The sequence below is a fragment of the Cheilinus undulatus genome, linkage group 13 (assembly GCF_018320785.1).
Source record: "Cheilinus undulatus linkage group 13, ASM1832078v1, whole genome shotgun sequence".
NCBI classification, from domain to species: domain Eukaryota; kingdom Metazoa; phylum Chordata; class Actinopteri; order Labriformes; family Labridae; genus Cheilinus; species Cheilinus undulatus.
In genome coordinates this window covers 26,551,505-26,566,477 of record NC_054877.1, presented here as the reverse complement: position 1 = coordinate 26,566,477, position 14,973 = coordinate 26,551,505, and the positions used below count along the sequence as shown (strand labels likewise).

Genomic DNA, 14,973 nt, shown 5'->3' with positions numbered 1-14,973 from the left:
GTTTTGTATATGACAGCCTCAGCTAAATGTCTACACTCTTTGAATAGTGTCTATCACTGTGCACTGAGCTTTGTCACTGGCTGTAGTCGCCTCACGCACCATTGTGAACTCTATGCAAAATCTGGCTGGCCCTCGCTGAGTGCTCGCAGATACACTCACTGGCTGACTCTGATCTACAAGGCGCTTCTTGGCTTGGTTCCCACTTATTTATTTACTCTTCTGCAAAGATCTAAAAGCCACTATGCTTTGCGTTCCTGTGATATTCTCCACCTGCTTGTTCCTCGTGTCAGGACTGAACAGGGGAAAAGAGCATTCAGATTTGCTGCCCCCTTGGCATGGAATACTCTCCAGACTGAATTGAAACTTTCCGAATTCATCTCACTGGAAAACTTTCGCTCTATCTTAAATGATAGACAACGCGAGTCCGTGGAACAGTGCTTGTGTTTCTAAATTGTTCCTGTGACCACTATTCTTGCACTTTAAAATGTGATGTAGCTCCAATTCTTATTATTGTCATGTTAACTTATTGTGTATTATCTGTCTCTTGAATATGTATTATTTATTAAGATGTGTGCTATTGACCTCTTGGCCAGGTCACCCTTGTGAAAGAGATTTCGGTCTCAATGGGTTTTTATCTGGTTAAATAAAGGTTGAATAAAATAAATTGTGCTCTTTTGTGTTTCTTCTTCCCTCATGTTGCTTTTGATGTCTTTTTGATACCCTGCCTTGTCTTGTCGTACTATAAATGGACTGAACTTCAGTGTCCCAGGTTGTTCCCCTTTACTTGAAGCAACTCAAGTTAAATTGCTCACTATATATGACAGAACACACCAGTGTACAAGCCCTAGGGTATCACCTGTTTTTCTAGTACACAGTCTCAAACATCAAAAGGTAGCAATGATATTTTACATGAAAATGATATTCTTACATGTTGTTTTTTTATCGCCTTTGTAAGGTAAATTAATGAAAATGACAATCAATGATGATGTATCTCTGTCCTCCTTACTTTATATTAGGCTATCCTGGCCCACCTGGACCCCCAGGGCCCACAGTTCCAGGAGCAAAAGGAGAACAAGGGGACCCTGGTCCTACCGGAAGCCCAGGCTTTAATGGACCCACAGGAGATCCAGGCCCTCAAGGACCCCCTGTAAGTCAGCCCCACTGAGTATGCTGCCCAGCCTGGAAAAAGTCATTTAAAAGACAGCAAGTTCAATGTTCAGCATACAAATGTTTTAATTTAACAAGGGAAACATGATTTAATTACCAAGCAAAGGTTTTAGGAGAAATTTATGAAACAGTACTTGCTATTAAAAATGTTTTTAGTTTATTTTTATTCAACAGAATAATCAAAATGGGATTACTCTTGAGCTTGTTCTGCGGTTACAAAGGTTACAAAAAACAGTGTTTATTTCTTCAACTAAAACTATGACTTAAAATGTTTGTCGATTACATTTTCCATGAAAAAGACTAGACTAAGACTAGCCAAAAACAGATCTTTGATGACTAAAACTAGACTAAAATTTTTTTGAGTCCTTATTGACTAAAACTAAACTAAAACTGTAAAGGGTAGAAATGACTAAAATGTGACTAAAACTAGTGGTATTTAATCGAAAGACTAAGACTGAGACTAAAATTAAAAAAGGCCGTCAAAATTAACACTGCAAACAACCCTCAAATGTTGAGTCTCAGTCACAGAAACTTTTAAAGTCTTATCTGTGACCGTTTTTTGTTTCTTTTGTGTCCATAGGGTCGAGGAGGAAGACCTGGAGACCCAGGCCCAAGAGGTGATCCTGGTCCTCCTGGATATCAAGGCCCCCTTGGTAATCTATCATTTCAACTTTAGCCTATAGATGAAGATTTCTCTTTGACTTTTCCCCAGACTAAGGCAGAAGTGTCACCACAGAAGAGTAATCGTCCACAATTGATTTATGTTCTTGCAGCTGCGGTGAAAAACAAAAGGGACAGAGACAGAACAGGAGAGAGAACATAAGGATATATGAGGATTCATTTTGTTTTTCCTGTGTGATACCTTATAATGGATTAGAATTTGTGTAGAGAATATGAAGAAAAACAAACCTTTTCAAAGTATTTATTACCTTTGTGTTTTAGGTGAAAGGGGAGATCCTGGATACAGGCGAGGCCCCCCTGGTCCACCTGGGGTGAAAGGTGTTCCTGGACGACCTGGTGAGGCAAAAACTTGTCAAACTTAAGTTTACAATAATCAAGATTAACAAAAGGCCCTTAGTGTTCTTGAAACTTCATCTATATGTGCAGCTAATTAATCTGTTCATTATGAATATTTCTTTCTGATGAATCTTGCTCCACTCTTGTAGGCCGTAAAGGAGAACCAACTTATGGTGGTGTGATACCTGAACCCGGAGATCCTGGCTTTTCTGGTCCACCAGGAAATAAAGGGGCCCAAGGGAGATCTGGACCACCAGGACCACCTGGCCAACCAGGTCCAGAAACTAAACATGTTCTTATGGGTTTCAATTTGGCTTTACAGCGCTCTTCAGTGTCAAGGATCCTACATTTATTTTTGGAGTTGAATTCTGTACATTTAACAAAAAATGACAACTACTGCTGGCACCTCTTGTGAAGACTGCTTACTGATTGGACTGCTCATTAATTATGTTTTTATTCAAACCACTGGAACATTTTGTAACAGGTCATCCAGGGATCAAAGGACAGCATGGCAGAAGCCCACCTGGACAGCCTGGATTTCCTGGACTCAAAGGAGACAAAGGCTCAGCAGGAGTGCCAGGTGTGTTCGTGTTTCAGTGTGGGTGGGTTGGAGCACATTCAATGTGTGATGCTGATAATTTTCTTGCAATATTATTCTGCTGCCTTTTTAACATTTGGACAGAAAATTTCTGAAAGTCTCAGTACAGGCTGCTCCTGAAGTCCTTCTGCCTTCCTTGTTCACAAGTACACCTTAAAGGGGGAATCTCTCCCTGTTAGAAGGGTGGGGGTGGTCTCAGGAAGCAGGACATCACATAAAGAATATGACCAAGCAACAGAGTCCAATGCTACATTAGCCGTCAAACATTTTTATCAATTGTACATGTAGTTTGAAACTATCTGCAGTAACAAAAAAAGAATTTAGCATTTTGCATAAAAAAAAAAAAAACAGTTATCTATTAAAGCAGAACTTATGTGCTTCATCAGATGCTTTTGTGTATGTGAAAGGGAAGCCAGTGAAATCTTCTGCAGGTAAAATGAGGTATTAAACTGAAGAAAGAGCCCTAAATGAACCACCACCACAATGGTTCTTTATGGTACCATTTGTCCCTTATTGATTTGTTTTTCCTCTGCAGGTTTAGCAGGGCCACCAGGAAATGCAGGCCGCAAGGGTCCTCAAGGGTTGCCAGGTGGAGCTACTCTAGCGTACATTGACAGTTTCCTGATAGCCAGACACAGTCAGAGTACTCGTATCCCTGAATGTCCTCATGGTAGCACCCTCATCTACTCTGGTTACTCCTTCCTCTTTATGAACGGCAATGAGAGAGCTCACGGTCAGGACCTTGGTAAGAGCAACAGCAAAATAAACTTTCGTCTTAGATTAATGTTTCCTTGCTTGAGATAATCTTGTAATAGCTCACGCTGTCTTTCAGGCACCTCAGGAAGTTGTCTCCCCCATTTCTCCACCATGCCCTTCATGTTCTGTGACACAGAAACTAACTGCCGCTATGCTTCTCGTAACGACTATTCCTACTGGTTGTCCACTGATGAGCCTATGCCAGCCAACATGGTTGCTATCACAGGAGAAAGGCTCGCCTCCTTCATCAGCAGGTGAAGTTATTATTTTTCAGTAGAATATCTGCACTTTTGTTTTAGCTATGTCATGAACAGAGACCAATACACAAGCAGCAGCTAATCGTAGAGACAATGTCTGAGTCATCAGTGGACACTGGTCAGAAGGTTTTGACTGAGAGCTAAATCACACAAAAAAACTCTTCTTATTCAATAATTAAACACGGTTAGTAGAACTTAGAAACACTGAAAAAGCAGTTTAAAGTGCCTGTAAAGTGATTTTTAAATTCTGTGTGTGAGGTTTGTTGTATGACAGGCCACTGTGTTGTGAACCTTCAGACTAAATTTCAGTCATGAGAAAACATCTTAGTTTATAAAATTAAGCTTCAAAAATCATGAAAAATAAGGCAGTAGAATCTGCTCTCAGATGGTGTGGTTGTGTTGCTTGAATGAGCTGAAGTCACACCCACTCAAATCTTGAGAGATGCTCCTTCCTGAATTGAGGAATCATCTGTCTGCTATACTGCTATGTAAACAATCACATTAGTCATTACAGGCAGACAGTTTAGAGCAAAAAAAAAGTCAATTTCATTTTCTCATTCTACATTTATCACTTCAGGTATTCCTTTTAAATTATTTTCTGAGTTATGTCTCTTTCCCATTCATAAGACATCTTTGTTGTTAGGTTGCCGTTGAAAACACTCAATTTCCTGATGTTTCTCTTCAAAATAAAAGTGTTCAGCAAGGATTAGTATTGGGGGCATTTATTGTGACAGATTTGACAGGAATAGAACGTGCCTAAACGATACTTTACTAAACTTGAGCATCCCAATGCTCACAGACATGAGGGATTAAACTGTGGCTGCTTGGAGAGAGACAGTCAGAGCCTACTTCTTTTAATCGTCCAGGACTAAAGACAAGTGAAATATGGATTAAAATACACCTTCAGCAGGTAAGATGGTGTTCCTGCTGCATCTGGTTTAAGTGAAAAATGGACAAGCACTCCAGCAATTAGCCTGCCCCCTGACCTTACAGTGACTCTGGTCAGAGGCAGCTGCCTGGCTCTGTGCCAGAGCAGAGACAAAAGTTGGGATTAAATTTTCTGTTTTCTGGCCGGTTATGATACTTTCAATGATAGGCCAACATGGCTGATAGATCTGGGAAATTTACCTCACAATGAAGAAGAACAGCACGTAACTGGCTGTTAATTTTCATTTAAGGCAGTAACATCAGCTAACAACAGACTGTATTAAGATGAGCAGCTCAGTGATTTTATATCGTTGTAGAGCTAGGGGGACAGGTTGATTCCCCATGGGCTTCAATATTTGCTCTGCCCAAATCAAACCAAGCCAGGAAAGAGGTGAACAACTTTCTAAAGCGTTTTAATCCAAAATTCAGTCACAGATAGACCTCAGTATTTTCACATGTTAACAGCAACCTTATTCCAACATATCTCTCGTGTCCATCCATCCATCCATCCATTTATTTTCTATACCGCCTATCCCATTTGGGGTCACGGAGAGCTGGAGCCTATCCCAGCTGTCATTGGGCAAGAAGAAGGGTACACCCTTAACTGGTCACCAGTCAATTGCAGGGCTGTCTCTAGAATGTTAAGACACAAAGTTTGGATTTCACTTTACAGGGACTTTAAAAGTTGCAGGACTTTGGAGGATCTTTGAGCTGAGCTAGCACGTGTGTTTATGCTTTGCTTGGTTTTAGGTTTAGACCCCTTTAATGTTCCTGGTTCACAAGGTTTAAACCAAAAATGTTCTGCAAAGTTCTGCATCGTCATTGCACAAACTGACTCAGCATCAAAACCAATAAATACTTGATCTAAGCTGCAGTTTTGAAAACCAGTTCCTACCCTGAGATAATTGTGGGGTCTAGCTTTGCCATGAGTGTAGCTGTTGCTAACTTTTACTTGCTAGCTGTCTAAAATACTTTGTGCAGTTAATAAAAAAGGCAGTGTTTTAACATGAAACTCTTCGACTGTGGTCAAAAGGAAATATACCTATGATAGCCAACATTTCACTGATGTCGGGCCAAAATCACCACTTTTCCAGCATTGAAGCTGTATTTTTAAAATAATTTAACACTGAGTGGTCATAGTCAGCATCTTTTTGACACTTTTCTTTGGTTTAAAATTTGTGAGAAACCCAATGGGTGACCAATACCAGCGATGTGTAGTTATCATGCAGATCATGAAGCTTACAGGAGACTAAGATTTGCTTCTATTTAGTTTGATATTCATGAAGAGAGAATAGTATCTTTCTGTTAACCTAGGTTATGTTTATTTGAATGTCTTTTTGCACGCCTGGTTTAGGTGCTCAGTGTGTGAAATCACCTCCAATGTCATCACCGTGCACAGCCAGACAACTCTGATACCTGACTGTCCCCGAGGCTGGGAGTCCTTGTGGACTGGATACTCATTTGTCATGGTAAAGACATCATTTTTTCCTCCTCCTTGAATTCTTTGAAGTTCTCATGAGCTATTTCCCATATAATTTACTTCATTTGACCTTCATCTAATTTAGCAAACAGGTGTGGGAGCAGAGGGCTCCTCACAGCCGCTAGTGTCTCCTGGCTCATGTCTGGAAAGTTTCCGCCAAGTGCCCTTCATTGAATGTCATGGCAGGGGGACGTGTAACTACTACCCTGACTCCTATAGCTACTGGCTGTCCTCCCTAGACCCCTACAACATGTTCAGGTAAATTGCTGCCTTCTGTGGAAACACTCAGGGGTACATCTTTTGCCATTTAAATCACATTATCAGCAGGGTTTTATGTAAGGATGATCTAAATTACATACAATCATTAAAATGCTGTTTCATATGTATCTCCAGCCTCCTAAGGATCAAATTATTATACTCTGTTTTAAAGTTCATACTTTTTTGTGAGTTGATAACTGACTCGTTCGAACAATTTTACGCTGTAATTTAGCTTTAATCCAAAACTTTATGAGGGATTTATAATTACATTCTTACTTTGAGAGATTACTTTTTGGGCATTTCTTGCCATTATTAAATAGTCACAGCTGATAATGGCCAGGAAAGTAAGGGGCGAGGAGGGGATGACACACAGAAAATGGCCTGGGATGGAATTGAATTCAGTCGTGCGATAAGAGTTCGCCCTTAAATGGTTTGTGCTCCACCAGGTGAGCTACCGGAGCGCCCCTATAATTACATTTCTAACAGGTTGCTTGTGTGTGTGTATGTGTGTTTTACTCTCCTACAGTAAACCTGTTCCTCAGACGGTAAAGGGGCCTTCTCTACAAACTATCATCAGTCGATGCCGTGTCTGCAGGAAACCATTGGCGTATAATAGAGAATTTCCACGTGGGGACAGTTTTTAATACTTTGTATTTACTTTTTAATGGAAGCTGAAGAGAATATATAAAAATGTGGGATTAAACAGTCTGTGTTGTGTGCAGATTACATATAAATTGTTAAATCAGTGTTTTTTTTGGTCACAAATCTGTGTTTATGAGACTTACAGTAACTCTGAATAAAACTGACTTCAGCACATTCTACCAAATTGCCAATCGTCTTTAATGGCAGGGATATTAATATTCATAGAAGTTAATTCAAAATGTAGTGAACCATTTTATCTGTATGCAAGGCCTCCCATAAGGGAGGAAAGAGGGGAGAGCTTTCTGTGGCCCAGCAGAATGGGGACCCATCAAGGTCAAGAAAATCATGGTCCATTGTAAAGTTAACCATATTTTATATCTAACCTGAATAATAGTTACCCTAATCAAGCAAAAAAAAAATGAACTTAATTTATTTGTTTATGCTGTATTGCAGTAAAGCCTTTTTAAAATGAAAACCCATTTTCATAAAAGAGAATTATCTTTTTTGGTAATGTTAACAATTAAGATGGGCACATTAAACTAAACCATTTCAAAGTAATGAGCATGATGAGAATGAATATCAGGACAGCAGAAAAAAGTAGAAGCAGCTTATATACCTTTAAGGGAAATTTGTTTATTAATTGTGAAAAGATGCAAGAAAAATAAGCAAAAATGGGTCCCAAGTGACAAAAATTGGCTGGAAAAAAGTGGTTTCAGAGTAGTAAAAATGGGTTAAAATTGGCAGGTCAAAAGTGGGCATGTAAAGAGTGACAAAAATTGGCAGAAATGGGTTAAAAAAGAACAATTAGATGGTGCCAAAAATTAGCCAAGGCAAAAAGGGGCAAATAACAGCTGGGTAAAAATGGTGAAAAGCAATAAAAAGTAGCAAAATGAACATCTGCAAGATGGGCTACAGAAGGCAAAAATAGGCTGGCAAATATATGCAAAATTCTGAAAAAATGGGTTAAAAGTGGCAAAAATGGGAGGAAAGAGTGATGAAAAGGGATCTAAAATGGCATGAATACGTTAGTAGTTGAACGTCAAAACCCAGTAGTAGTTTGACACATTTTCCGCTCCAAAATGAAGTAACTGTTAGCCAGAACACTAGCGCCAGTGCTACTGATTCTACACATATGCACTGATATCATCAATAAATCACAACTAGGGAGGGCCCATGTGCTGTTTTTTTATTCAGGAGTCCAGCCAATTCTTTGGGCAGGCCTGTCTGTATGTGTGCAACGTGTTATTCTAATGATTTACTCAGGCCTCACTTATAGCTGGTAATAATCAGAAAGGTTCCTCAAGCCTCAAGTCTCGTTTACTGCAAAGCTTCCCCTCCAAGATTCTTGTTTAATTTGAGCTTTTTTCTTGTATTAAAGCTGACTGGAACCTAGAATTTGACCATGTACATATCCACTCACCCCCTGTCACCAACATGATTTTATTACCATTTCCACGTGACTGAAAGTGTCCTGGAAAAGCGTGACAACACACACTGATTTGTGCAGCCTATAACTAGCCTACTGAGAACTAATGAACTCATCTGTTTAGTGCTGATGTGTTTGCAGTTTAGTTCTAAGTGAACTCACAGGACCGATGCGGTCTGGAAAATGGTTGCAGTATGAGGTCACAACAAATGGCACACTCCACAATGACGTGAGTGTTGTACACTAAAGCATTTAGAGAGGAAGCAGGATGCTTTGGAATTGTTGTGTTGCTGTGTTTTGAGTAATTTGTGCCTTCACTCCAACATCATCTCTTTGAACTCCACCATGTTAAATGGAGCATGGAAATTATTGCATTTTATGACTCATACTCCCTGAAACTTTTTCCACTCAATTCCAAATGAACTGATGGGATGCAAATCTTTGGCTCTCTCTGTGGCTCGGGGACTTCAGAATGTATATTTAGCACTTGGAATATTTTTGTGGAATGTTATTTTCCCCTGACATAAACCTCTTATTTGTTGGCTAATTGGAGAATGGATGAATAGAATGTTTTAAATAAAATGAAGAAAAAAACTTGTTTCTATGGTATGTTAATCTGCACATTTGTTCCATATGTGACCACAAATTTGCTATAACCCAAACACAAATGCCTTTTCTATCATGTCTCAAATGGCCGTGTCTGTCTTTTTCATTCCCACTTCTTATTTCTCTGCACTACTCCACCAGAAATCGATCACTACAGCAACACGCCCCTCAGGGACAGTCATTCAAGTCTACTCATCCAAATCTGCCACTGTGATCAATAGATGCAAACTCCTCATAGTTAGATGCAAAAGACACAGTAATGTCCTGAAACAACATTATGTTCAAAATGCTGTTGCTTTTTGGCACGCAAATATTCCAAGATATCGATCTCTCGGTGTCAGAAATAACAAACAGACTCATATGCTTATATAAGAAAGTCAGCTCACAAAAGAAACAGCTGAGGAAAAGCAGAAGCCTTTGTGTGAATTATTAACATTTAATCTGACTTGTTTTCTTAGGAATTAGCAGAAGCACTTATTAAGATTCTTAATTACACATATACACTGCTGGACAACTGCATCAGAATGAGGAAGTAAGGAGATCTAAGTGACTTTGAACACTGGTATGTTAGGCTTCATGTTGTTTATGCCAAATCCTGACCCTAGATTCAAATGTCAGAAGGCTTTGTATACAATCACTCACTAAAACTAACCCTTTCCCCATAACTATTACATACTCGGTTGGCAGAAGAGTGAAAACATTTTCCCAACATGAAAAGCTTTAGGGTTGTTTTTAATCCTTATTTTATACAGAAACGTGGCCCAGTTCTAGTAAAAACAGACTCAGTGCTAAAGCTATAACTGAGGTATTTACAGCAGTGGAGGCAGCCATTACCAACAGCTTTCAGTACAACCAAACCCAACTCTGTATGGTATGACTCTGAAAAAAGCATCACTCATTCACTCACACAGTCACTCAGACACAGAGCCATCTGTAGGGCTGACCTAAGCAGTCAGCCAAAAATGAGCAAAAAACAGCCAAAATGGGTTAAGCATGGCAAAAAAAGCAGTAGCAATGATGGGTTAAAAGTAGCAAAAGTGTAGCAAAATTGCACTAAAAGTTGCAAAAATTTATGGAACAGGGCAGAAAAATTGTTTAAAGTCACATAATGGGCAAAAAGAGCAGAAATTGGTTGTCAAAAGAAATGGCAATGCAACATGTCAAAAGAAATGACAACAATGGGTAAGATACTGCAAAGATGGATTTAAAGTGGCAAGACTCTTCTGCCCCAAACTTGACAAAAAAGCAGCCAAAATAGGCTAAAAGTGGCAAAAATGGGCATAAACAGCAAAAATAGGTTAACAGTGGTAGAAGGATCAACAAGAGGATGAAAAAGGCCAGAAATGGGTTGAAGGGGCAAAAAAAAAGTTAGAAAACATGGGCAAAAAACAGCAAAAACAGGTCATAAGTGGCATAAAGAAGTGGAAAAAATGGGTGGAAAAAGTGGTTTAAAAGGTAACAGGAATAGGAACAGGTTAAAAAGTAACAGGAATAATTTTTAACATCAGAACCCAATGATAGCTTGACACACTTTAGTATCAAAATTAGGTTTTTTCAGGGGCCTAGCCAGTATTGTGGGAAGGCCTGCTCTACAGCATAATGCATAATGTCCAGAAAATCTCCATTTTGAATGGTCATGTAGCCCCAACACTTCACCTTACCCCTCCACTCCAACTAAAATCTGGACACCTCAGGACAAGAATGGGACAGGGCTAAATGGTCAGGGGAAAGAGGGGGAATCAGAATTTAGCCTTTTCCCTGTCCACACAGAGTTCAGGAGTATACAGAAAAGTTTTTTAACATATCAGCATTTCATCCACATGGAAACAGCGTTTTGTGAGGCCGTAAACTCTACTTTTTGAAACCGGGTCCCAGAGTGAACAAATCTGTAAACGCTTATCATTTCATCTCCGTGTGGACAGCCAAACGCATCTTTCTTAAAACGATTATGTCATACATAGCATAGCCACTTACGCCGCATGCGTGAATCAAACCAAAACAACAATGGTGGATTACAGGTGTGTGTTCGAGCTGCAGAGGCTATTGAGCTTATTATGGCTTTTACAGCAAAACCTGATGCTCCTTTACCACCAAGGAGAACAGCATACACCAGATGTTCTTAAATCCACCATGGAGAACAACCAGAAGGGTAAACCAGGAGAAAGTTTGGGGCAGTTTTCTGTAATCTTCTTCTCTCTTTTGGTACATTTCCGTGGCAGTGTTACAGTGTCCCTTACAGGCTTGGTATATTATACTATAACGTTTTCAGTCATTTTCAGTGGTTCCATGCTTATGTGGACATTTCCTGAAACGATCCCGTGTTTACAGAACACTTTTTCAAAAATGAAACGGAAATATATAATTTTGTCTCCGTGCGGACAAGGCCCCAGACTCATCAGACTATTGTCTCATTTTGGTGAGCCCATGTGAATTGGAGCATCGGTTTCCTGTTCTTATCTGACAGAAATGGCACCCAGTGGGTTCTTCTGCTGCTGTAGGCCATCTGCTTCAAGGTTCAACATTCAGAAATGCTCCTCAGCATACCTTGGCTGTATCTAGTGGTTTTTTTGAGTTATAGTTGCCCCTTTATCAGCTTGAACCAGTCTGCACAGCCTCCTCTGACCTCTGCTGTCAGCAAGACTTCTGGGCCCAGAGGACTGATGCTCGCTGGGTTTTTTCGCTTATGGACCATTCTCTGTAAGCCTTAGAGATGGACTGCCCCATCTGGCACTAACATCACTGGCATGTTCTGATTCACTTTAGTCACCTTTCTTGCCGTTTTGATGCTCAGTTTGACCACATTTTAATGTGATTAGATAAAAAAAAGACATTTACATTAATGAGCAGTTGAACAGGTATACCTAATGAAATGGTCAGTGAGCTTATCCTCTGATACATATCATGCAGTGGCTCCTTGAATGCCACCTTGAGTTGAATAATTCTCACATGTCCTGGTGCAGACAGCTGGATGGAAACACTTGTGCTGTGAAGTGCCCTCTGTAGCCTTCTTTAACAGGATTATTCTGCTCCCGACAGTGCACTTACTAATTGTTTAGGCAGCTATATCAGGCCTCTACACCTCTCTAATTGGGTTAAAATGGCGATTTGTTGAAAGGTTGATGCCATTCAAGGTTGTCTCCTATTGGAGAAGGACACATGTCCTTTACATTTTCTCTGCACACTCACTTATATGGACTAGAAAGACATCTGTTCACACTTAAACGGATTGGCTTTGTTTGGTGAAGGGTAAATACATTGTGCAAGACGTTGACATTAAAAATACATATAGAAACTTTTGCAATATACTGAGGATCTGCTTAAGCTGATTTTTCCCCTTGTTTGGGTAAACATTAATCAGTCATTTCAACTAGTATAAGCTTCATCTTTTGGCTCTTTACTAAATGCTTTATATATGTAGCAGGCAAAATTACCTAGCAGGACTGAACAAAGTGTTTTTCTTTTCATTAAATTTGCTCATCTTTTAACTTGGCGCAAGGGTTGACACTTTGCAAAAGCAGAAGGATCAGATGTACATTTTGTCAATTTTCCTTTAAATAGAACGTCTTTTTGACAGTTTACAGTCATTTTTAACTATTTGTGTCAATATTTACTTGAATAAAATGACATCTGAATCTGTTTTTAACTAGAATTGTTTTAAATGGAGAGATTGCTTCATTCCAGTGAAGCAGCTTCATATTTGTTGCATTTACCATTACAAAATCATTACAGCCAGTGACAAATAGGCTTCCATTCAGATGCAGTAGGACTGTTAAGTTAAACAGAGCAGAAATCTCATTAAAGAGATGCCCAGGACAAATTCACGAGGGTGTAACGAATGATAAATTGACCTTTATGGCCTCTGGATATCTTGGTGTCTCTGTGCTGCCCGTTGATTCAACTTTACGGCACAGCAGGGTAAATGAAATCATTGTTTCCCTCATGTCAGCGTCATTAAGGTTTTATTTTACATGAGTGCACAGCACACTCTGCTAACAGGGTTTAGCTTTTAGATGAGGAAGCGGAGTGGATCTGTCACATTTTGAAGTTACACCAATGACAGCATCTGCATGACCTTCACTTATACAACCATATTACACCGTGATTATGTTCATGATGACACCAGGAGAGACCAGGATGGGGAGGATGTCCTTATTTAGACCTTTTGTCTTGTTCCTAATGATGGCTGTAAATTACACAGTCCACGCCTCAGTGCATTGATGGGACAAACGTAAAGTTCAGGATGTTTTTTATGCAAATATCCTGCACATTTCTCCTCCCTCTTTGGGCCCAGGTGCCACTTTAAAAACAGATGTCTCATCGAGTTGTAACATTATGAGGAGCATCACTAGTGAATGTAGAGGAGTCTCATTGAAAGCAATTTTCTGAATAAGGACAGAGCCAAGATATTTTTGAGAAGGATGGCCCGTGCCTTGTGCATTTTGGCACTTTTGTGTCTTGCAGCATGTGCTGTGGTGACTGCAGAGCCGGAGCAGGGATTAAAAGACCTCCAACTACAGCAGCTATCATGGCTGGAGAAATTGCAGGACAAACAGGTAAGATGTCTTTAACAAGATAAATATTTTAATGATTTCCAGCAAGAGCCAGCCTGCTGCTCTCATTTGAGACTTTTTCCCTCTTGTGCTTATCCAATTTCCTGATTGTGTCCTCTTACAAGTGTAACTGTATTTTTAAGTCTTACTGGATGATCTAAACCTGCAATAACACAATGTCTACTACAAATATCACTCATCACTCATTGTTTGACAGACCAAGCTTTTTGTATTAAAACACTAAATATAAGAAATGACTGGTAAGAGACTGCAAATGATTAAACCCCCTAATATTTACATCATGTTACTGTCTCTTTCCATAGGAATCAAAGAAGCAGAACTTGTTCAACTTTCTATACAAACTCTCTACATTCCTCCAAGATGGCACAGATGCAGAAAAACAAGAGAAGAGACGTGGACTGAGTGAAGGGATGTCAGCTCAGACTAGACGGCCCGGCTGCAAATTCTTCTTCTGGAAAAGCTTGACTGCCTGCTGACGTTGTGTTCAGTGAAATGTTTGACTGTCATACCAGGAAATGGAACCAGGATATGGCTTAAAGTCTACTGTCCTCTTCAGTGCTCCCATGTAGTGTTTTCTTATGGCATAGTGCTCCTTTTGGATGTAATCATATCCACCTGCATTTGTATTATAATAGTAGAATAAATGCTGTTTATGCTCATAGACGTGCCATAAAAAATGTGTGTGTTCCTGTAAACTCAGTTTGACATAAAAACGCAAACCAGCATATTAAGCTGGTTTGTTAGCAAAATGCTGCTGAATCTTACAGCAAGACCAGCTAGCATAGGGTGACCACACATCCCAGTTTTATGGAGACCATCCTGATTTCAGTCTCTGTTCCAACAAATTTATGAAACACTAAAATATTCTTGTTTTAAACTGTTTCTGCTCCACTTTTAACCTAGCTAAATACCATAACTAACTCTGGTTAGACTGTGTATACAGTGCATTCAGAAAGTATAGGACATTCAGAATTTTGTTATGTTACAGCCTTATGCTAGAGACAAAAAAAAGAAATCTTTTTCTCATTGATCTACAATCAGTACCCATCATGATGGAGTAGCACATTTTTAAAAATAAATGAAAAAATTAAAAACTGAAATATCACACTGACAGAAGTATTCGAACCACTTGCAACAACACACACAATTTAGCTCATGTTCCTTCCATTTCTCTTGATATTGGCTGAAATGTTTCTACGCCTTGATTGGAGTCCACCTGTGGTAAATTAAATTGACTGGACATGATTTAGGAAAAGGACACACACCTC

General features: G+C 39.5%; 2 protein-coding genes across 5 annotated transcripts in view; both read left to right on the top strand.

The window, feature by feature from the left end:
* LOC121520550 (collagen alpha-5(IV) chain-like) overlaps positions 1–9,075 on the top strand; it is a 45,401-nt gene extending 36,326 nt beyond the window's left edge. For 3 of the 4 annotated variants that reach the window (XM_041804058.1, XM_041804057.1, XM_041804055.1), the window contains 10 exons: positions 1,017–1,147; positions 1,748–1,820; positions 2,110–2,184; positions 2,334–2,459; positions 2,669–2,764; positions 3,318–3,527; positions 3,615–3,792; positions 6,077–6,191; positions 6,288–6,460; positions 6,987–9,075. In XM_041804058.1, coding sequence (XP_041659992.1) covers positions 1,017–1,147; positions 1,748–1,820; positions 2,110–2,184; positions 2,334–2,459; positions 2,669–2,764; positions 3,318–3,527; positions 3,615–3,792; positions 6,077–6,191; positions 6,288–6,460; positions 6,987–7,104 — 1,295 coding nt within the window. In that variant the 3' untranslated portion in view covers positions 7,105–9,075. The remainder of the gene's footprint in view (positions 1–1,016; positions 1,148–1,747; positions 1,821–2,109; positions 2,185–2,333; positions 2,460–2,668; positions 2,765–3,317; positions 3,528–3,614; positions 3,793–6,076; positions 6,192–6,287; positions 6,461–6,986) is intronic. The other variant, XM_041804056.1, reaches the window with a different exon arrangement.
* Positions 9,076–13,552: 4,477 nt separating this feature from the next.
* LOC121520203 (somatostatin-1-like) lies at positions 13,553–14,181 on the top strand. Its single transcript, XM_041803575.1, has 2 exons — positions 13,553–13,687; positions 14,008–14,181. The coding sequence occupies exons 1-2, from the start codon at positions 13,553–13,555 to the stop codon at positions 14,179–14,181; spliced, it is 309 nt and encodes a 102-aa protein (XP_041659509.1).
* Positions 14,182–14,973: the final 792 nt, after the last annotated feature.